The sequence below is a fragment of the Pagrus pagrus genome (genome assembly GCF_965226575.1).
Source record: "Pagrus pagrus genome assembly, chromosome: 3".
NCBI lineage: Eukaryota > Metazoa > Chordata > Actinopteri > Spariformes > Sparidae > Pagrus > Pagrus pagrus.
The window spans coordinates 20296017-20319016 of NC_140187.1; the positions used below are offsets into that span (position 1 = coordinate 20296017).

General features: G+C 44.6%; 2 protein-coding genes across 9 annotated transcripts in view; one reads left to right on the plus strand and one right to left on the minus strand.

The window, feature by feature from the left end:
• The window catches only part of LOC311254384 (low-density lipoprotein receptor-related protein 1-like), a 99273-nt gene that overhangs the window by 13898 nt on the left and 62375 nt on the right, over positions 1-23000 (minus strand). For all 7 annotated transcript variants that reach the window (XM_084348109.1, XM_084348107.1, XM_084348112.1 and 4 more), the window contains exons 25-57: positions 21567-21771; positions 20935-21099; positions 20602-20846; positions 20334-20465; positions 19251-19478; positions 18025-18199; positions 15069-15163; positions 14830-14979; positions 14587-14727; positions 14228-14353; positions 13734-13865; positions 13070-13204; positions 12587-12716; positions 12309-12435; positions 12047-12198; positions 11802-11926; positions 10490-10864; positions 6464-6653; positions 6170-6374; positions 5836-6028; positions 4611-4736; positions 4109-4237; positions 3898-4017; positions 3701-3814; positions 3444-3593; positions 3049-3171; positions 2827-2943; positions 1937-2065; positions 1704-1826; positions 1470-1610; positions 538-725; positions 248-431; positions 80-165 (exon numbers count right to left, since the gene is read on the minus strand). In XM_084348109.1, coding sequence (XP_084204235.1) covers positions 80-165; positions 248-431; positions 538-725; positions 1470-1610; positions 1704-1826; positions 1937-2065; positions 2827-2943; positions 3049-3171; positions 3444-3593; positions 3701-3814; positions 3898-4017; positions 4109-4237; positions 4611-4736; positions 5836-6028; positions 6170-6374; positions 6464-6653; positions 10490-10864; positions 11802-11926; positions 12047-12198; positions 12309-12435; positions 12587-12716; positions 13070-13204; positions 13734-13865; positions 14228-14353; positions 14587-14727; positions 14830-14979; positions 15069-15163; positions 18025-18199; positions 19251-19478; positions 20334-20465; positions 20602-20846; positions 20935-21099; positions 21567-21771 — 5156 coding nt within the window. The remainder of the gene's footprint in view (positions 1-79; positions 166-247; positions 432-537; positions 726-1469; positions 1611-1703; positions 1827-1936; positions 2066-2826; positions 2944-3048; positions 3172-3443; positions 3594-3700; positions 3815-3897; positions 4018-4108; positions 4238-4610; positions 4737-5835; positions 6029-6169; positions 6375-6463; positions 6654-10489; positions 10865-11801; positions 11927-12046; positions 12199-12308; positions 12436-12586; positions 12717-13069; positions 13205-13733; positions 13866-14227; positions 14354-14586; positions 14728-14829; positions 14980-15068; positions 15164-18024; positions 18200-19250; positions 19479-20333; positions 20466-20601; positions 20847-20934; positions 21100-21566; positions 21772-23000) is intronic.
• Positions 8155-10241, plus strand: LOC311254389 (somatostatin receptor type 5-like). 2 transcript variants are annotated; one of them, XM_084348120.1, is made up of 2 exons: positions 8155-8378; positions 8703-10241. In XM_084348120.1, exon 2 carries the CDS (start codon positions 8744-8746, stop codon positions 9773-9775), a length of 1032 nt encoding a protein of 343 aa, XP_084204246.1. In that variant the 5' UTR covers positions 8155-8378; positions 8703-8743; the 3' UTR covers positions 9776-10241. The 2 variants fall into 2 exon arrangements, with proteins under 2 accessions (XP_084204246.1, XP_084204247.1); XM_084348121.1 differs by having other exon boundaries at positions 8706-10241.

A 23000-nucleotide genomic window follows, 5' to 3' on the forward strand; every position in this document is an offset into this window, starting at 1 on the left:
GCGTTAGTCCGGGCCAGCAATAAACCTCTGCAGGATTTCCAAGCACTTCAAAAGGACAAGCTGTATCTGCAAGCCTCACCTGTTTGAGCAGCGTGTAGTTAGAGCCATCCAAATTGAGCTTTCTCAGATAGTAGCGGTTGGCGAAGATCAGGAAGGGCTCCTCATCTGCAGGGAGGGAGACGTCATACGTGAGGGGATTTACTACAAACACTTCATGAGTGTTGTTAATCATTGTCATGTTTCTTACCAGAGGTGGATTTGCATATGGTCGGGTTTTCAGGGCTGAGCTGGAAACCCTCCACACACAGACAGTGGAAGCTGCCGTGCGTGTTGATGCAGCGCTGCGTGCACGGATAGGTGGTTGTGCACTCATCTATGTCGACACACGTCTTCCCGTCATCTTTCAGGCGGAAGCCGGGATGGCATCTGCACTGCGAGGAGGCAAAGCGCAGAGCAGGTAAAGCAACCGTGCAGGCGGCTTATTTCACACATCCATTACCGGAGAACTCGAGTCTGAACCTCATAGCGCTCAGTTACCTTGAAGCCTATTCTGAGGTCCTCGCAGAGCTGGGAGCAGCCACTCAGTTTGCTGTTCAGGCACTCGTTAATGAAGCAGCTCAGCTCGTCGGAGCCGTCGCCACAGTCGTCCTTGTGGTCACAGAGCAGTGTCTCATTGATGCAGTTTCCATTGTTGCAGGCAAACGCTGTGTCGTTGCATTTCTTCTCTGTTCCATGAAAGGAAGAAATGGGAAACAAATTATGAGAAACTGTCAGACAGTGCAGCTGATTTCATTTCAGAGCCTGGGAATTATGTCAGACACAACTGCTGAGCGTGGCTTCCAGTTGCCATAATAATAATAGCAAGTATATCCACTTTAATGTGCTTTAAAGGTGCACTATGTAGTTTTGGGGAAGAAGAAAGAAGATCTAAGTAAAACTAAATAAGCAAACTGTCTTGGTTTGTTCATGACTGAGTAAACTGAATAAACAAGCTGACCTTCAAGGACAACACAATTTCATACCATTTTACTTTGTTTATATTTGGCGGACCCTGCCGCCTTTCTAGCTTCAAACAGTGTTCTGGACCTTTATCCCTCTGAGAACAGCTCGTTTATTCAGTTATGGAAAAAATAAAAATGTGCTAAGTTCGATTATTACCTCATTAATATTGTAAATACTACAATTCTGACTTTAAATGTATCCTCCAAAACTACAGAGTGCCATTGAAATGTTGCCAGAATGCAGATTGCAGAATGCAGTCCTTGAATCTCAAGTTTCTCTGGGGCACGACCCCCAGAACCATTTGGTTCAAGAGCCTCCCTCTTTTTAGTGTTATTTGTTCTTTGTCTTGGCTGCATTTGTCTTTTTTTAATCACATGTCCAAAGGCTATAGATGAAAATTAGATAAGTGGCTAAATTGCTAAAAAGTGTTTCTTAAAGTGCTTCTGGAGTGGCTGTGTGGATCTAACCTGGCCCGGTGCATCGAGGGTTCTTGGGGGCTTCATCTGAGTGATCGTGGCAGTCAAAGTCTCCATCACACTCCCACGAACTCTGGATGAGGCAGCGTCCGTTGGCACAGCGGAACTCATTGGATCCACATGTCGGATATTCTGCAGCGATTAGAGAGAGAGTTGAACTGAGGTTTTTTTTTTTTTTTCCTTTAAATCGCCCAGTCAGGAATAAGAGGCCACAGCCCCACTCACCACACTCCTGGGATTCGTCCGAGCCGTCGCTGCAGTCGGTGTCGTGGTCACACACAAAGTGTTTGGGGATACACTGTCGATTCTGGCACATGAACTCGTTGCTGCTGCACGTGTTGTTGAACACTGAGACACACGAAGAAAAATGGATAAGGTAAATAAGGTAAAACTCCTATAGGTGTGGTATGGATTACGTCTTTTTCTCTAAATGTTTTTAACCCCAGGCCGTCGCTCACCGCAGCCAGCTTTGACACTCTCGTCAGCTCCATCAGGACAGTCTTTGTCTCCGTCACACTTCCAACGCTGAGGGATACACATGTGTGATCCAGGACACTGGAACGCCTCCGGACTGCAGGTTTTGGTCTCTGTGAAGAGAAGATGTTATACTGAAGAGGATTTTGATGCCTTTCTTTGTACAGTTTAATCAGAATCAGACACAGAATTCCTTTATTTGTCCCGCAAACAGGGAAATTTCTGTGTCACAACAGCCAAAGGACAGTTCAATTTAACAATAAACAATAATAATAGTAAAAAATAAATCGCCTTGTTGGCTGCTATCGGCCTACCAGAATAAAAAAATGGCATTCACTCCGGCAGCGGCTGCCAACAGCTTGGATGCTCGATAGCTTCTGCTGGCTTGTATTCGCTGAGGATTTAATGTTAAAATGTAATGCTAAAAAGGCTTTTGAAGCAGCTACTTTTTAAAAAAATTGTTTTTCATGTGAAAGGAGTAAAGACCAAGGCAATTTTTGCCTGTTTCTCCTTTTTGAAGACATGTGACTGAAGAAATGTATAGTTATTTTTAATGAACATTTGAGCAAAGGCAATAATTTCCAATGCCTTAGGTTTTAGAATGCATTGTTAATGGGAGCTCCATGTCTTAATGGATTAAAGGTCATTTCATAAGTTTGTATGATCGAATGTATACGCATTCAAAGATGATGAAGGGCTAAAATGGCTTTAAAACAGTTTAAGTGGTATATACTGTAGACACAAGCACTCAGATTAAAGCTCTCGCTAAAAGAGTATCCCAATATCGACCGATCAGGTTTGTTCATATTGAACCACAGAGTGTACTGCTGCCTACATATTCTTGGTGCTTGATATATCAGCACTAATCACTCACTGCACTTGCTGTCCTCATCGCTGCTGTCACCGCAGTCGTCGGCTCCGTCACACACCCAGCGGTTGGGAATGCAGCGGTGGTTCCCGCACTCAAACTGAGAGGCCGAGCAGAATTTATCTGGAGGTCCAAGAAATAATTGCAATAAGTGCAAAATACAAGTAAGAAAACAAAGTAATAGTCTGCTGCAGGTCGGCTTGTTTAGGTTCAAGTGTGTAATCTTACCGCAGTGAGCCTCGTCTGCACCGTTCTCACAGTCATTCTCCTTATCACAAGTCCAGCTCATGGGGATACAACGTCCACTAGGACAGGCAAAGAAGGGCGTGGGACACTTTGTTTTCCCGCTCCCTGGCAGAGTGACAGAGAAGCGACAAGTTGAAGAAGAAAACATTAAGTGAAGAGAGGGATAGAAAATTGAATTTACAACGTTTTTCACGGAGAACTTCCTTCCACACTACAATTTAATGGATGAAAACCTTCCTTGTTTTTGTTTTTGTTCTATTTGGAGTAACCCAAATTGGCCTCCTTGCTCTAATCCATCTGTGAAAAAATTATTATTTAGCTTTCTTCCCCGAATACTGCATGTAGATTTCGGTGCTTTCCAGCGGGTGATAAAATACCTGGGCAATTTCTTTCATCGGAGAAGTCTCCACAGTCATTGGCTCCATCACACTGCCACGACGGGGCAAAGCAGAGCGTGGTGAACTCGCACTTCTGAAATGTCACTCCCTTCACTCCCAGATGGAAGTAACTGGAACAGTCCGTGGCAGCTTAACAAAGAGAGCAGCACTACTTTATACCATAGCCTGGGAGAAAAGTGTTGCCTTCTTTCATTTACATGCATTTATCCCGACTGAACCTGATCTTCTGAACTTACAGCAGTTCATCTCATCACTGGCATCCTCGCAGTCCACTTTCTGGTTACACTTGCTGGAGTTGGAGATGCAGCCTCCGTCTCTGCACTGGAACTGATCGGCCGAGCAGAGCGTGGCTGACAGACGGGAGAGCAAGAGACAACGTTTAGTTACAACATCTTTTGAGAGTGTCGCGTGACTGAAGGCCGGAAGAACTCACCGTTACAGAAGACTTCGTCAGAATTGTCCCCACAGTCGTCCTGCCCGTTGCACCAGGAGCTGTGCCCCACGCAGCGGCCGTTCACACATCGCCTGTAGCCCTTCTTACACACACGGTTGGCTGAGAGGAAACGATGCCGACTCAGATTACAAATGTCGACAAGAAGAACGTGGCTGAAGCTGTTTTGAAAGGGGAAAAAGGTTCCACTCACCACAGTAGGACTGTTTCTCGTCAGATTTATCCTTGCAGTGGGCCATGCCGTCACAAGTCAGGGTGTAGTTGACACAGTCTCCGTTTCCGCACTCAAACTCATCGATGTTGTTACATGTCGTGTTGAGGGCTGTGAGACAAAGACAGAAAAATGCACTTAGGGAAGAGCGTCCTTCCCCCGAGGCATGCAGTGTGGAAGGTGTTCAGTTCATTTAAATCTGCTCAGAGCCTGGTAACTTTATTTCAAAATGGCCTGCAAGCAAAAAAAATTCTGCACACAGGATCTGCAGATTTATTTAAAGTTGCAATATGTAATATCGACATAAGAAGTTTAGTTTAAAACATAAAAAAATAAACCTTGGAAAGGTGGCCAATTCCTACATATTGCACCTTTAAACAACACTTGATGTGCAGAGGATATCTTTTTTAAATACCTCACTTTTTACCTCAGTTAAGTTTTTCAGGCCAAACTTTTCTCCTCATAGTTTCCTGTCCTGTATTACCTATGCAGGTGTTGTCTTCCAGAAGCTTCCTGTCTCCACGGCAACTGCAGTTGACCCTTCCCTCAGAGGTCAGCAAACACAGATCCTGACATCCCCCGTTGTTGACGCGGCACAGAGAGAACTCACCTATGCAGAGATGGAGGAAAGTTAGCCACACAGGCAAACACACACACATCCCTACACCCACACCCACATCAGCAGACAGACAGCTACGCCTGCATGACTGTAGCGACGGCTCTGCCTCCGCTGAATGCATAATTTAATGTGACTCAATCTAAATGGGATTTGCAGCTATTACCACAGGCTCTCAGCTCGTATGGTCTCCGCGGGTACTGGAGCGCGAGAGAGGCGACTTAAGGGAGAAGATGGCTGACGATACGACGGAGAGAAAAAAAAAAACGCAGGGCTGCATTGATTTAAAAGTATACAGAGTTGGAGAAAGAAGTGGGAGAAGTATGGATTTCAAGCGAGGAACAGCAATTCAGCAGGCGCTGTATGTGGTGATGTAGCGCTGATCCTGGAGCTGTGAATAACAGGTGGAGGCCCAGTCTGGTGTCTGGCACTCATCTGCTGCAGTGTCACTCCTTGATTACTTCTGTCACCTCATTAACTGCTCCGTTAGGGCAGAAAAGCATCTTTGTTCTTGTGTTTTGTGTTTGTGTTTCCAACAGGCCTCCATTGGAACTTTTACTGTTAATTAGTTTGATTTGTAATGGCCTTACTACCCTGACGTCTACACCAAGGACAGTAATCTGTGCAGTAAAGAAAGATGTTACCTCAAGTTCTTCCAAGCAAACGATTTACGACTGATCACATATTGTGTTATTATAAATATATATTTTAGTGGTCGAAGCTACGTGCTGTCTGTGTGGTTTAGGTGCTTATTATAGCAATATGAGGTGACATAAATTTGCTGCAAGAGGTTTTGCTATAAATTTCAAACCACTTAAACCTTTTAATCTTCTAACATTTACTTTATTATTGTTATGATGTGACGTGATGAAGTACCTTGACTTGGCAGCCAAAAAGGACCCTTCTTCTCTCTGTATTTTAGTCTCTGGGTAACAGTTTCTCAATCGATTTTTCCAGAAACATTTCCAGAATCACAGTATATTCATACACGGTAAGAAAAAGCACTGTGATAAAGGATAAACGAACACTTCCTGTCAAATAATGACACACACTCACACAAACAGCTCATCCCTCCCTCTGTCTAATAACTCACAGCTATTGGTGTCGTTGGCGACGGCGACGATGCCCATCGGCTGCTGAGGAATGTCAGCACGCAGCACCTTCATGTCTCCTCCTGTGTATTTGTCCGCCCGGAGCACGGCCCTCCTCACCCAGTCGGTCCAGAAGATGTAGTCCCCGTACACAGCCAGGCCGAACGGATGCACCGGCTCATTCTTCAACACCACCTGCAGGGGGAAGCACAACCACAGTCACCGTCTCACACATGCAGGAGATCTCCAGCCTTGCAGCAAACTGACGGCTCTTGTTGGGAAACTCCGAGACTCAGTCATACTGCAGTGCAAATGTTTCCACTGTGTGTCACCCACATAGCGCCGAGTGCCGTCGTACTCGCAGCGCTCGATCTTGTCCAGTGTGGCGTCAGAGAAATAAAGTTTTTCGGCACGGTGGTCGATGGCAAGGCCGTTAGGCGTTCGGATGTCGTTGCCGATGATCACGAGGACGTTGGAGCCAGTCAGTGTGGCACGCATGATACTGGGAGACTGCTCATTCCAGTTGGTCCAAAACATCAGGCTGCAGACGAGAGTGCAAATCAGTGATCAAGGAATATTTTGACATGATGTAGAAATAAGTATGATGTGATTTAATATACGAGTTCCAACCTCTGACACTCATCGAGGACAAAAGCTCTGGGGTGATCATCTCCCGACATGGTGACCACTGTGTGCCTGTCAACGGCGCCCCAGTGGCTCTGATCCACAGTGTGACGGGTGATGGTTGAGGTGGTGTAGCTGGTCCAGTACAGCATATCCCAGCCCCTGTGGTACGCCAAGCCCTCCACCGAGCCGACATCTGAGAGAGAATAAAAGATAGAGACAAAAGGTGGGACAGCAGGACAGAGACGAACACAGAGAACAGTGGAAAAGGGGAAAGAAGAAGAACAGAGAGACATTAAACCACAAAGAGGGGAAGAAAAAGAAGCACGTCAATCCCAGTGCTATGTTAAAAGGCCAAGTGTGGACAGTCTGGCAGCGGCTCAGGGCTGGCAGGCTGCTCTGTGGCAGCGTGGACTCAGGGCGAAGGACATGACAGCTTGGTATTAATGACCGAGAACACAGTGTGATTCGAGGCTTTTATCCAACAAATAGCTCACTAAAAAGGTCACAATAACAGTTGCCGGCTAGCGTATTACTTTCCATCGCACTACCTCATCAACAGATGAGAAATAAGAAGTCGTTTTTTCTGCTCCGCGGCCTTGAAATGAGTAAGAGGCTGTGAGCTCCTCGCCTGCACAGAGGCCAGAGGACAGACAGGAGTCAGCCAAAATAGAGGAACGCTAAGTTCAGCAGCGGCAGATAAAGAACAGCTGCTCTGCGGGTGAGAAACAATACAGACACACACACATGGCGCACTTCTGGAAGAGTACATTTGGAAAACGCCGAATAACTGATAATAGTTGCCTCCTTGTTTCTGCGGTGGAACAGTGAGGGTTTCATTATTACGGCGGCTGTTTCCAGGGCTGGATATGATCTCACTCCAGAGGATCAGTGAGCTTCACCACCAGGTGGGACACTTAACACTACACCTCAACATCTCCACTGCAACATGAATCAACAGTTGTCTGGCTCATGCTAGGAGCCTTTGAGCGAGGCAAAGCGACTGGAGGGCCGAGCAAAGGCATGCAACGCCAACACAACTCCTCTCTGCTTCTCGCACGCATAAATCAATGCCTTAAAAATCGATGAGGAGCAACATGAAATCCATTCCCCCCTATTTCCTCTTTCCTCGCTGCTGTTAATGAATTGTAAATCTCCGGCCTGCAGCACTATCTGCTCAAATTCTTTTGCTCTTCAGCTCTGTTTATCTTCATGTTGTTGACCTTAGTCTATCTGGGTGTCTGCACATCTTCGCTTGTTGTTTGCAATAATACATATGAGCTGAATTTACAGCTCCCGAGCTCAGCTGGTTATACCGACACTGATTTTTATCTGGTTTTTATTGCTGCTATCTGCAGTAGCTGTGACAGCAGTTCAGTGTTTGCTATCAGGCTGGCAGTCAATAATTACCCTGATTTCAGAAGGCAAGCACTATTTCACTGTCTCTTTCTGTGTATATACCATATCTATGTATATGTGTGTGGAGGGGCAACGCTAGAACATGCACGGATCCTTTCAGAAAATCTAAAGAAACACTGGACCCTGGGAAAAACTGTGTTTGGCCTCATTAGGCCCTCCCACAGGCCGGCCTATCTCTCGCTTGCTCTGTGATAATCAGTCCAGAGTTCACCGGCCATTTACTCAGTTTCATCCTCCCTGTCTGTCGAACTATTCGCCTCTCTTTCCCTCCTCTCCTAGACTTGTGTTTCTCCAGAGATCCGTTCCTTGGAGGCAGGACTCAGGGCTGATTGTGGATTGCTGAGCCCGAGTCTGATTGAGGTGTCATGTGGGGTGGTCGCCTGCTCTGAGGTGACAGGAAATCACACAATCTACGGCGTTCAGCTCTCAACAGTCGACTCCAGGGAGAGGGATGGAAACCCCAGCAGCTCGGAAATCAGGAGCATCTTGACTTCAGTCAGAGGTGGGTTGATTGCTTGACTCACTTACAGCACACTAGAAAGCAGCTTAAACTTCACTATGAAAATGGCTGAATGTGTTTTAAGGACAACTTAAGGACAAGAAGGACACATGAATGTATGTAATGTGTGTTTATGTGTTTTTTCAGGTATTAAACATCCATCTTCAGTCCTTGATTTTGACATTAACCTCAAGGAAATGTTTGGAAATCTGTGTGATGTTATTTCCAACCTGCAGTATGAGTAATCATTCCCACATGTATTATCAGTAGTTTTATGACCGGCTTGAGCATATTTGGTCCAACCTAAAGCAAACTGTGTTTCCACAGCAGCAGTATGACTGGACGACATCCCCACAACTGAAGACAGGATGCAGCAGTGGAACTCTACAGGTCCAGAGGATCAGCTGGGGAACAGAAGTGACGCTGGGCTGAGCGATGTGGAGCGGGTCCTTGTCCCGATATTAGACACGCTGATTCTGGTGCTAGGAGTCAGCGGGCACACCATGGTGATGGTGATCCTGTGTGGGAGACGGAGAAGGGGGTTGGGGCGTATTGGACATTCTCCTCAGGGCTCCATGACGGGAACAGGAACCGACGTCCTCCTGCTGGCTCTGAGCGCTTCAGACCTGCTTTTGCTGTCCATGCTTCCCTTCCACACCGTTGCCATCGCCATGCAGCACTGGCCGTTCGGGGATGTCATGTGTCGTCTGGTGGGCTTCTTGGGATCGGCCTGCTCCTCGGCCAGCGTCTTCACGTTGGCCACGCTGGCTGTGTCTCGCTATCTGACTGTGGTGCAGCCTAACACAGCCTACGGCCTCCTGTCCCCTCGCCGGGTGTCGATAGTCGCTGGGCTCGTCTGGGTCCCGGCCTTCTGCCTGGCAGCTCCTCAGCTGGTTTTTCGCTCTGTGGGAAACCCTCGTAAAGCCCATGATGGCTTTGCATGTTTTGCTTTCCTGTCCGACAGAGACCAGATGATCTACGGATTGTCTCACTTCCTCATGGCCTTCTTGCTTCCACTGGTCACCATTGCAGTGGCGTACCTCAGGATCTACATATTCCTGTGGGTGAGTCGGCGTGCAGGCACGGCCCCCCAAGTAGAGCGCTACCAGAGCAAAGTGACGCAGACGTCAGCCATGTTGGTGCTGGCTTTTACCCTCTGCTGGCTGCCATCCTATGGCATGATGCTAGCCTTACTGGTGGCTGATAGCTCAGGCGCCACGGGCGCCTCGCCACGTTACGGCGGCATCAGCGTGTTTGCACGCGTCATGGCGACCTCCTCTACAGTGATGAACCCCATCCTCTATGTACTGATGTCCCAAAAGTTCAGAGAAGACTTACTGAGGCTTTTCAAGAGGGAAAGGCAGAAAGCCAATGTGGCCGTGGCTATGACTGCTGCCTGACAGTATAACTATCAACAACTATATAACTGAACAGCTGACACACAGACACTGAGCAAAGACTACTGGGAGTCGCAATAAAACAATTACAAGCTGAACTGCTTTGCTGACACTCGTGAAAAAAATGTATCAAACCATAACTCTCACGAGAAAAGTCTCTTTAACAAGGCAGAACAACAGCACTCACACAACATTCAACGTCTCTGCCTCTTAACTACATTCACTGCTAGTCTGGATGCTGCAGGAGAAGATCAAACCGCGCTGGGAGGTGCGGCTCTGCAGGGACAGTGGGACAAACAATCCTGAATCATGCATTCCTTGTAAACACAGTTTAAAGAAAAAGTCTATCTGGTAAACATTAGCAGCGCACCTGTGTTTTGTTCTATTGAGATAAGGTGAATGAAAGAGGTGAAATCTGTAGGCCTGTTTATGTTTTATTAATATTATTCCCTCTGTTCTCACAGCACATAACAAGGCCCTTCCTTTCGTTTCTAGTTTGGTTAAAACTTCAGAATAAAAGCTTCCTCTAGTATTTTTGGGAGCTCCAGCCGTTTACTTCTCCCGGATGACTTCTCACTGTGAGGTTTGATGTTTACAACTAAGGTTTTTTGTTACTCACTCAAAAAAGTGGAGTAAACTAAACCGACAGGCCCGTTATGACAGGCCCAATATCAACTCTGTGTGTTTTACACAAACGTAAGATGAGGGAATACTCACTCTCGACCACAGTCTTGCGGTCTGATCCGTCATCGCTGATCCGCTGGATGTTGCCGAAGTGGATGTCGCTGAAGAAGATGCGGTTTGCTCCCTTTCCTCCGCCGCCTCTGTAATCAAATGTGAGCGCGATGACGTTCTTCATGTGCTCGGGGTCCTCAAAGGGTTTAATGGGCGCGTTCAGGTTGTTTTCATCCGACAGGTGGACGCTCTTTAGTATGGTGCGCTCTGAGTAGAGCAGGTAGCCGTCGTAGTCACGGCAGCCGCTGCCGTCTTCAGCCAGCATGCCGTGGGCGCAGGCACAGGTCCGCTGTGCGTTGCCACGAAACAGACAGAGCTGCTGGCATCCACCGTTGTTGTCTTTGCAGACATTTGTTCCTGGAGAGAGAGATGAAGTACAATCACATTTATTAAATTCATCAAAGACTTCCCACCAAGGGGAACATTACAGGATGTCTTAAAAGGAGAAGATGAGCTGTTTCTGAAGATTTGGTCACAATTTCAAAATGATCTACCTGCAGACCTGAAAAATCTACTTTCAAGGCCTCGTCCACACAATCACAGGTGTTTTGGCATGTAAACTGCATTATAGGTCACATAAAAATGACCTTTTGGAAAACTCCTTTCAGAGTGAATATATTAAGAAACGTATCCGTGTATGTAGCATCATTAGCAAGTGTGAACTCTGAACATAATAATGTGCGTTGATGGAACGGACGTTATATTGTCTATGATGTCGACTGCCAACAATGTTTTAATAAAAATAGATTTTTTTCAGAAGATTCTGTGAAAAGCAGTTATGTTTCCCTGCCTCATCATGTTTGTCCTGCAGAATGAAATAAAAGTAAAAATCGGTCATAGTACTTTCTGCAACCAAGCAACCAACCACATAATGTAGAATCTGCTTCCTGTTCACACCGGCACATGCACAGTGACGAATAGTCCATACTTGTATATTGTGTGTTCAGGCATGTACTGTAAGTATGGACGGAGATTATCTCTGAGATCATTTTTGTTTTAAAACTCCATTTTGAAAATACCTGTGTACGTGTGAACATAATGTGGCTACTGATGACTGGTTAGCCTAAACTCACACATGGAGTCAATATTTTATTGATTTCATGATTAATTAACATACTTGTTCATTGTCTATTTCAGTTCAGTTCAGTTCAGTTAAACATTAAACTGCAAAAATGGACTCTAACAAGATAGAAACAAATGTTATGTGACACTTGATTAACTGTTTCCTTCATAGAGAGTTTCCTTGAAAGATGCAAACATTTTACAGTTTTCAAACCAACGCCCCGGTTCTTACCTTGCTGTCTGGCCCTGTTGAAAACTTTGATATCTTTAAGCTGCACCCCAATACCAGTCCTCAGAGACACGGAGTCTGTGGCGTTATCCTTGCTGCCTCTCTTTATGGAGCCATTAGCATGCGTCCTGGTTCAAAGCAAACAGAATAATCAAACAGGAGCTGAAATTTGAAGACTGTGTGCGAATATCCATCACAACTTATCCAAAAAGTGAGGATAAGTAAGACTGAGAGGGGACATCTCTGACCTGTCGCTCCAGTAGATGTAGCTCTCAAACACAGACACAGAGAACATGTCCATGTTGTTGTTGGCCAGCACCACTTCCCTGTTCTCTCCAGTCTCCAGGTTGATGCGCTCAATCTTGTCCGTCCTGGCATCACACCAGTACAGCAGATTCTCCTGCATGCACACACAGACAGTAATGGTTGAGATAATGTTGTGATGCAATGTCCATTGTCTGCGCTGTAACAGGAGTGATATAAATGCAGGAATGGTCCTTTATACTGCACCTCATAGTCAACGGAGATGCCATTAGGCCAGCTGATACTGACGTTGACCAGGATAGCCCTCTGAGAGCCGTCCAGACGAGAGCGTTCAATACGCGGGTACTGGCCCCACTCTGTCCAGAACAGGTAGCTACACACACACACACACACACACACACACACACACAGCAGAGAGCAGAGATAACTTCCTCAGTGATCAATAATGTGAGGGATTACAGAACCAGGAGCTACAGACAGCTACAGTAGAAATAGGAGCTGGAGCCAGTGTTGTTTCCTCTCACCCTTTCTCAGGATGGACGGTGATGGCACGAGGCTTGTCCAGGCCCTGGGAGATCACCACGTAGCGGAAGGAGCCGTTCAGTCTGGCCACCTCGATCACATCAAAGCCTTGGTCCGTCCAGTAGATGTTTCCTGTGGAGGACGGAGGAGACACATGATGCTCCAGTAGATCCCGAGCTTGTGTGCATGTGTAGTGGTGCACACATATATCTTGTCTGACCTCCTTTGTCTGATTAGAGTCACATTAATAGATTTATTTGTTCACAGTTCAGGTGCCTCTTTGCTGTTTTACTTCTGTGTCTGTCCTTTTGTGTATCTCTTTCCTGTTTTCTCAGTCAACACAATAGGTTCCCCCACTGTGAGGATTCTTCCTTCCTACTGTGTGCTATCAGACAGCGCTTGTCTGTGCAAGAATGATACATTTACTGACAGCAAATGTGAAACACAGCTCATCTGTGTGCATGATAGATGCTGTTTTTACATGCCTGCGATCCAGTCGACAGCGATGCCCTCCACCCTGCCGATGCCATTAGTGACCACGTCCTCTCTCCATGTCTGGTCCCTCTTGGCCCTGCTAATGGTGCTCAGGCCCATGTCCACCCAGTAAATAGTGTCATTGTCTGTAAAAATTAGGAAAACACATTAGAGTGGACTGAACAGAACGTTCCTATATTCTTAGACATTAAAAGTGCAATATGTAAGAATTTTAGTTGAAAACATTAAACAATTAAAATGATCAACAGAATGTGAAGAGCTAACAGTTTTTGACAGTCGATGCTATGACGTCCATGTATTTACTGAAGTTAGCATGCTAACTATCTAGCCCCAGCACGTCCTGGCCCAAAGCTCCTGTGCGAGCGATGTAAACACCAACACTTCCCATGCTCTCATTCCGGATCGCTACCTGCTAAATAGCTAACGGCAGCTACAGTTAGCAGCAGTTAGCGATTACTCTAGTGATATACTGTGACCCCTATGTGCTTTTAGTATGATTGCGACAGAAGGCCAATTCTTAGATATTGCAACTTTAACACATATGAACTGTGGTTAAGCTTAAGCTTATTACAGTGACATCCAAGATATAAAATGCCTTCATGTTAGGGAAATTGTTCCTTGTTTAAGAAGAAAATATGTTGTAAAACATCTTACCAGCGTGGAAATCTATGCCCACAGCCAGGGAGGTGCCTGACACCGGTACCAGGGCATCAGACTTGTCAGATGGGTCCAAAGGAATACCACGTATGCCTTCATGCACAGAGTACAGCAGGAAAGACCCGACACCTACAGCAAACAAATAAAATACACTGTTTGTTTGGGAATCTTTGTGCTATACTCAAATCTAAAAGACTGCACAGCTTCCTCTGATATTCACATTAAGGCTAAATGGGAGAGGAAGCGGTTACTTTGAAATCACAGTGAGAGGAAATGTTTTTGTTCAGAAATGATGGATAATGGACACTTAAAACTCTGGTTGATTTGTTTCTGTTTCTAGTTTATTTTGTTTTCTTTTTCGATATTTCCGGTTGTAAAAAATGTCATAATTCAACACACATCATGTTCGCGCAAACAAAACGTTTAAAAGTAATTCTTCAAGCCAAATCTAGCTAAATCAAGAATGCATTATGTGTATTAATGTGTCCTACCCTCACAAGACTGCTGGCCTGTTCGCAGGCTGTATCCTGCTGTGCACATGCAGGCTCTGGTGGTCGGGGAGGTGGGGAGACACAGCTGGGAACAGTCTCCATTGTTATTACTGCAGAGATTGGTGCCTAGGAACACAAAAGCATGAGGACAAAACACACAAAACAAATCAAAGAGGAGTTACAGAAATATAAACAGATGTGCTTTGGCATAGATAAAGAGGCTACACGCAGCAAGAAAAAACAGACTTTCAATGAGACGAGGACAAATTTTCCTCCCTTCTTTTGCTTCTTTATCTTTTGCGATGTAATTTCACCAAAACAAATGTTGTATAGGCGTAGAAAAAGTTGGCATGCCGCACCTCTCTGCACAGTTTCATTGTAGATTTTCATGTGCATCATTGGAGACGTGCTGTTCCTCAGGACTTTCCAGCTGCCACCGTCCTTCTTGTCACAGGTTCCTATCTGGTCAGTTCCTTGGTCCGCCCACCACAACTTGTCTCCTAAAGGATGCGACACACAAGAGGTGACTCAATACGCTCCACTAGTACCAGACCAGAACTCTGGAACAACCTTCCTAAGATGACAATTTACTGGAAACCTACCCATGATGGCCAGAGCGGTAGCCTTGGTCAGCTTGCCCTTCACACCCTCAAGCACTTCCAGCTCAGAGCCGTCCAGCTTACAGCGGTTGATGGTGCTGTTTCCTGAGCTGATCCAGTACAGCTGCTCAGTGTCAAAGTCAATGGAGAGACCTGAAAAACACAGATTTGGATGTGTAATGACCTGCCCTGTCACTAGGGTGTGCTGTTCCTCATGCAGTCACACAAAGAGGTGCACTCACCCACAGGGCCTTTCTGGTTGGGGAAGAGGACGCTGCGGTTGCTGCCGTCCGTGTTGGCCATGTTGATGCTGTCCCCGTCTGTCCAGTAGAGTTTCCTGAAGGAGGCAGACAGAGAGAGTCAACAAAGCTGCAGTACGTCACGGCAGGAGGAGGGACGACTTTGATTTGTGTTCAGCGCATCATCATTTTGCCTTGTTGAGCTTAGTCAATAGGCCACTTAATGACACTCATAAGCTTCACAACAATAAATCATTGCTCAGTTTAAAGCACAACTGAGGGGCTTTCTTCCTGACAGAAAGGAAAAATAAACTTGTGATTTTAAGTGGACCAATTTTCCCTCCTTAGCTTCCTGTTGCACTGAAACTGATCCAACTCACATCTCCTCTCTCATTGCATTGGGCTGAAAAGGTATATTATGTTTTTAATGGTATGTTTGGTAACTATTCACGATCATAATCATGAATAAATAGTAAGTTTATAGTTAATAAAACTTTAGTTAATAGTTATCTAACTGCTAACAAACAATGAAATGCTTTGTAATCTATGTATTAAGCAATTGTTTATTTTATAGTCGGAACTGATGTTTATAAACCTTCACCAGCTGCTTGATAAATGATTTAAAAAGCATTTCATTGTCTATTTACATTGAAGTAACTAAACTCCTACCAACTACCACCAACAACTGAAAGGTGCCATCGATAACATTCAGATTATTATTCAGATATAAGGTTCCACCTCTTCACTTCCATCGCATTCATGTTAAAACACCACGGCTGTTTGAATCATCTGCCCCCTCCAGTGGTTGCAAGTTTGTTGCAATAATTTATGTTGCTAATGCTAGCTAGCTATGTTAACATTGCTAATGCTAGCTAGCTTATCTGAGGCCGTACAGTTTGCTGGGCGCATACTGTAACTCTGCCATTTTTATTGGGTTCATATCAATATGACCTTAAACTATAAATGTACTAATAATGGTTATTATTAAGAGTTACCACAGTTTTCATTAATGAATAATAATTACCTAAAACTAAGAATTGTGTTTTCGTTATCTTAGAGTGAGTGTTGTTTCTCTACAGAGGAAGTGGGTCCTCCACCTCGGAGTCTGCCATGTTGCATCGCCATGTTTCTACAGCAGCTCAGAACAGACCAACCAAACACTGTCACCTTTTTTGTGTTTTTCCCCAGCCACCGTGGGGTAGGGTGAGGTGTATTCAGTTTGTTGCAATCTACAATCACACCACTAGATGCCACTAAATCCTACACACTGGGCCTTTACATGGAATGAATTGCAAACAGCTCTGGAGCTACAGTCTTTAATCCCCCTTAAAGCTTTTAAAGCTCTATTATGTGACGTTTTATGACTCTTAGTAACTGTTTGTATATTATTTTTGTCAGTTGTTGGCTGTCTGCCTTTAGATTTGTTTACATGTGGCCATGGTTTGTGTGCTTGGTTTTGTGTTTGCATGTCAGATCTTAGTAAATATTTTCTCTCTTGAAAATTAGACTGTCTGGTACATAAATCATTAACAATAGTAATGGTAACTACAACAAACTGTAGAGTCTGTAGAGCGTCTGGACAGTAAATCAAGCCAAACCATATGTAGCTGAAATGAAAATGTTTTTACAAAACCCAATATGTAGTTCTGCCCAGCCAAGTTCAACAGATGCTGAAAAACATGACCTCATACTATCACACACACTCTGTAAACACCTAAGTTTGTGCTCATTAGACTGATCTGAATAGTAAACAGGACAATATGATTGTGTGTCACTGTGTTTAGACTGTCTGTAGTCTATGTTTAAAGAGTATCTATCCTCTGCCCCCATCACCCACTTCCTGTTAAATCTCACCACATCCACCACACCCTTCATTTGTTTGTTAACATGCCTTTAAATAAAGTTTCTGGTGCATTTAAACGCCCACATTCTCATGTTTTTGCACACACATACACTCCAACACTAGTTGGACTTTGTCCCTCCCTGACTCTCGTTGCCCCCGCCCACTCCTGGACGCATTCTGGGCAGTGTGCTTGTGTGCCAGAAGGAGGAATCAGCCCCAGCATATGGATCCAGCATCTGCTTCTCATTTTCCCCCGTGCCAACAATGCTCAGATCGGAAACATTCCTCTGCTTTAAGTAGGCTAAGTCTTTGAAAGGGAGGAAAGAGTACACAAAAAAGACACAAGGAGCCAGAGACATTTCTTAAGAAAATATCCTTTCTTCATCCGCCTCAAATACTCAAAAGTGCACATATTCCTGCAGGACAAAAACTAAATATATAAATACAGATGGTCTGTCTCTGCCCTGCTGCTGCGAGGACAAGCTGAGGCCAGGTTCTGTTTGGGGGAGTAGAGGGAGGGTAAGGTTTTAAGAAGGGAGCGAAAAATGGACATTTGCTAAATAAGGCAAGGGGGGGGACAGGATATAAGATTATCACTGGAACAGAGATAGCAACAGAAAGCGACTCCATAAATACATTTTTGTAAATAATTCACAGATAGTCTATCTGAGCAAGAAGCTATCTTTCGAAATAAAAATGGGGCGAGATGAAGGAGGAGAGCGACAGAAGGAGAGAGATGACATGAGGGGAGAAAAATTGAAACAACCTCCTGAGAGAAGAAACAGTGAGAGGTCAGCGACCATCTATACCAAACTACTCTGCCTGTCATCACTGACCGCAAACAGAGGGGAGCCTGATGGCCAGATGCTGCCTGATTGTGTGTGTGTGTGTGTGTGTGTGTGTGTGTGTGTGTGTGTGTGTGTGTGTGTGTGTGTGTGTGTGTGTGTGTGCGTGCACTTCTGTGTGTATCTGTTGTAGGTTAAAGGTGAAACCAGGAGGGTGTCACAGCAATTTCTGAAAGCATCATTTTGACAGCTTAATGTGTGTGTGTGAGTGATTGAGTGAGAGTGTGTGTGTGTGTGTGTGTGCGCGTGTGTGTGTGTGTGGGCAACCAACCCCAGAATTGGATGCAGCACCAGACAGTGTGGTTTGTCCAGGCCCTGGATGACAGCATTCTTGAAGGAGCCGTCAAGTCTGGCAACATTAATCTGTTTCTTATTGGCATCATAACTGGTCCAGAACAGGTTTCTGGACACCCAGTCCACTGCCAGGCCGTGAGCGTTGGGCAAATCTGAAGAAAGATAAACACACAGAGCCATCAGTCAAGCCTCTCAGTCATGTTCAATGCAGTCACATGCTCCTTCGAATGACTTTTATGTGTTCATGAGTTTTTAAGTCATAAGTGGAATATTTTTATGTTTGGGTTAAACATATTGATAGGTGTTCGGAGTTATTACTTAGCTTAGCTTTTTATTACAAAGTTATTTTGGACCCGACTTTTTGATACAATTGTTATTAGGGTTAATGCTAATCAACCTAATACTATATAACAAATTACATGGGAGTTATATTTAAAACGTGCATTAATAAAAAGTCTCTAATCATCAACTAAACACTAACTTTTGTTCACCAGGTGTTCATGGTGTCAAAGTCTTGCAGCATATTTTTATAGTTTCCAAGTTGTTCTAACTTGAGGCCACGTTCACATGAATTTTCCCAGCGAGGAAGTAATTTTTCTTTTATTATTCCGACAGCACATGAATTCACTAAGAACCAAGAATATTAAACACGCCTGTCCCATCACTGTCTCCTTCAGAAATTAGAGAGAAATGGGGAAGAAAGATATTACAAATGACTCTTCACTCTCCCCTCCAGATCAGTTTACAATAATAACAAAAATATTTCACACCACAACATATTTATGGATATCCTATTAGTCTGTTGCAAAAAAATCTGTCAATTTCATCATGGCCTTCTGAAAATATTGATTTGAAAATGGTTGAAATTCACCCCTTATCTATCTATTTATTCATTTATTTACTTATACATAACTGTGAGGGATAATCAGTTGAAATCAGCTGCATGTCTTCTTGTTTTTTTTACTAACTTTCTATTATCAGGAGCATCTTCACTAGTGACTTCACCACAAGAGGACATTGTTATCAGCAAACTGCCATGAACAGTGCAACACAACTTTTAAAAGCATACTGATATAATATCAAAACTGAAAGCTGTTGAAACCGCTACGCCTGAAGAAAAATCTTTTCCTTTTTCAGAAATATTGGTGCAAACTGAAAACAAAGAGCCATAAGTGCAGTGTATTGTGTGTTGCCTCCTCCTACCAGCAGAGACCACAGTCTCAACTCCAGTGCCATTGATGAAAGCTCTCTTGATGGTCTGGGTTCGGACGTCTGACCAGTAGATCCGGTGCTCCAGAGCGTCGTAGTCCACCACGGTTACGTTGTCGATGTCAGGCACAGTGAAGGAGATGATGTAGTTGTAGTAGGGGTTGTCGATGTCCACTCCCCTGATCTCGATCTGGCGAGCGTACAGCAGGAACTGACGCGACTCTGCAGGGTAGGCAACATGTTGACATGCATCCTTCAGTAATTCTCCAAAGCTTCGACATTCAATGGGAGCAATCACGACTTAAATGCAGCTTCGAGTCAACAGTCAAATGCATGAGTGCACGCTAATGTCACGGTTGTGGGGTTAGGTGGTTGCAGTATGGCTGGGTGCATCTGTGCATTAATCCTGCCACTTGAACAAACAGTTAATCCAATTGCATCTTCGACTCTAATGATTGTGTCTGGCTGGATAACTCAATAGCAACAGGCGTGACAGCGCGAGGGAATTCAATCAGTGTAGATAGGTTACAACTGCATCGGTCTCAACAGTCCTGTCATCATTTAACTGTGTGCAGCTTCAGTGATGGACAGGAAGAGAGGGGAAAGGAAAGAGAGAGGGGGAGAGTAATGACAGTGTCGGCCGGGCCGGAGTAGGTGGTGGATGTGGAGGGTTGAGGCTGATGCCTGCATCAGACAGAATGGGGCTCTCCATTCCATTACCCCTGAAGATAATAGAAAGTGCTGCCCTGAATACTAAACTCGCACGCTGAATAAACAGGCCCGCTCTCACTTTTCATGGACAGACACTTCAATGCGCTCCAAAGCTGTCACAGCAACAGCACCTCAAAGTGAAAAAAGTCGAGATTGTTTAATCCCCCCTCTCTCTCTGTCTCTCTCTCTCACACACACAAATAGAAAATAAACGACTCTGCAAGGACAGGGATTACACCGAGGCATTCAACGACAATGTTTCCAGGACGAGCAGAGGGGAAAATTGTCCGCTGGCTCGAAGGGGAATCAAAGAGGGGTGTTTACCACAGTAACTGCCTCTACATACGTACGCAAGTTCGCGCTTACCGTAGCAAGTGCGTTTGTCAGGGCCCAGCTTCATGAGGTGAGGGCAGGCACACGAGAACGTCTGATTGTAGTTGATGAGACACAGATGAGAGCAGGGCTCCTGGCCGTCTTTAGCCGCACAGGGGTTAGGAGCTAGTGGGGAAGAGAATGGGATCACAAGAGAAGTCACTCTCATGATGAATATACTAGCTATAAATCAATGCTGTCAAGCTTTTCTGAGCTTAAATTTTAAGTGCAGTCCGACAGGCGGTATGCGTATGTTTCTCACCCTGCGGCTGTCTGGATGGATGGTACACCTGCAGGTCAAAGGGCTGCGTGTTGGTTCTCTGCACCACGGTGACGTTGCTTCCAGTCCACTTGTTGGCCTTGGCCAGCGTGTTGGTCCTCCAGTCAGTCCAGTAAACCTCCCCACCGTACATGGTGACGGCGAAGGGATGTGATAGATACTCATGACCCCTGAGAACCTCGATCAGCCCAGAACCATCATACTTGGCTGAATAAATGGCATCAGACCTGCGTAGCACAATTACTTCAATGAATACCTCAGAAAAATACTGTATGTGCATCAACTAAAGGTGTTTTTGTGCCCTTTTGCTTTGACCTGGCATCGATCCAGAGGATGCGGCGTTCTAGATAATCCACAGTGAGTCCGTTTGGCCAGCCTCCATTGCCAGTTTCCTTATGGATGGTCTTCCTGCCTTCTCCACTCATAGATGCAGCTTCAATCCTGGGCAAGCTGGCATCCCAGTCTGTCCAGAAGAGGATCCTGCAACATGGACACGAAGTCGTTAAAGCATTGAAGGAGCAGTTTTTGGGGTGAAAAAGATCTTCGTTGACTTATTTTTTTATGCCTAAACAAACTCAATAAACAAACTATCTTTGTTTTCATGACTGAAGAAACTGAATAAACAAACTGACCTTTAAACACAGTTTCATACTGTTTTACGTGGTTTATATTTGGCGGACCCTGCCACCTTTCTAGCTTCAAACAGTGTTCTGGACCTTATTTTTCTCTGAGACCATCTTGTTTGTTCAGTTCTAAAATAAATATGTCTGAGTTTGTATTATTACCTCATTAATATGGTAACTATTACATTTCTGAGTTTGAATTTCTTGTCCAAAACTAAATTGTGCCTTCTTAAAGTACGAGCCCTACAATCACCAACACATTTATCCTTTAAAATACAGCATTGTAGTTTGTTGCAAATGTGCAGTAAGCAGTGTGGAAGTTACCCGTCCCGGGGATCCAGGGCAATAGCTCGAGGGTGCTCCACCTCCCCAGCTAGCAGTGTGGTCCTCATGGTGCCGTCCAGCTTGGCCACCTCTATCTGATCCAGGTTGCTCTCCACCCAGTAAATGTTTCCTGCTATCCAGTCCACTGCCAAGCCCTCAGGGGTAGCCAGCCCATACTGGATTACCACATCGAAGCTGGTTAAAGCTACAAGGAGAGATAAAAAGGACCAAAAAAGTAGTTAGTATCTTGTTTGGTGCCGTTTACCCTTTCCCTTTCAACTGGACGTCATTAACTTTTAACACAGCGGAAAAGAAAGAATAAACAGGGCATCGGGTAAAACTGCTTCAGCAACATCTATCTTTGTTTATCACTGCTTGAGAAATCTGACTTAATAATATTTCATCTAGCTGCTCAATAAAATAAACATCCCTCTGGTGGTTTCTTAATGAATTCACACAGTATGGATAAAGCCTTTGAAAGCTGGAATTTGCTGATGGCAACATTTCAGATTGCACTGCAACCCGAAGCACTGATCCGCTTTGCTTCAGTATTTACAAATTATGTAAATGTGATCAAGCTATTTGGATTCACAGCTAACATTAGCATCACAAACTGTAATTCCTTTACTCAAACGTTTGATGCTATGTTCGGTAGAAAACACACGACAGTAGGATCAATGAAAACATAAATAAATACAGTAGGAGATCAGCAGGGGGTGTGATGCTACAATTACAGAGTGGGCCTTTAAAAAAGCTAAACATGTGGTGTCTTGCAGGGCTAAAGAGTAATTTTACAGCCTCTTTCATTTTCCAGTGGGTCTCTAATCACAGGGACATGTCTAATTGTTTGAGATGAGTCATTATCCTGTCTGGAGCAATGAAAACACTCACTTTATGTAACATATTGGTAAACGTGGCACGCAACCTCCACGTGCACAAGCAAATACACACATGCAAATGTAACATGATTTTCTCAGTATTATATATATGAATAATAACAAAGTTATCACCAGTGAAATTCGAATAAGTGCAAATTGATTACTGCAACAGAAGTTCAATCTATTCCTGCAGTGTGCAATACCATATTTAAAGATTAAAATGTTATGACTCATAAAAGTCTCTCTAATCCAGTAAAACCTAATACAGTCACTTGCTCTTGGCACTTTATCCAGCTTAATTTTTAATGGAAACAAGTTCCATACTTGAATTGTCTATGCTGACTTTATCTGACAGTGGAGACGTCTTAATCATAAATGTAATCAAACTATCATGTCGTGGTCAGAAGTTAATGCAATCTCTATCAGCTGACGATGAACAGGTGATGTGGCTAAACCCCCGGAAGAAATCTATTAAGTGGACATTAGTAAATCATCTGATCCTATGTAAGAAAAAAAGGGCTTTTAAAGGTGTACTACGTAGATTTGGAAAATAAAT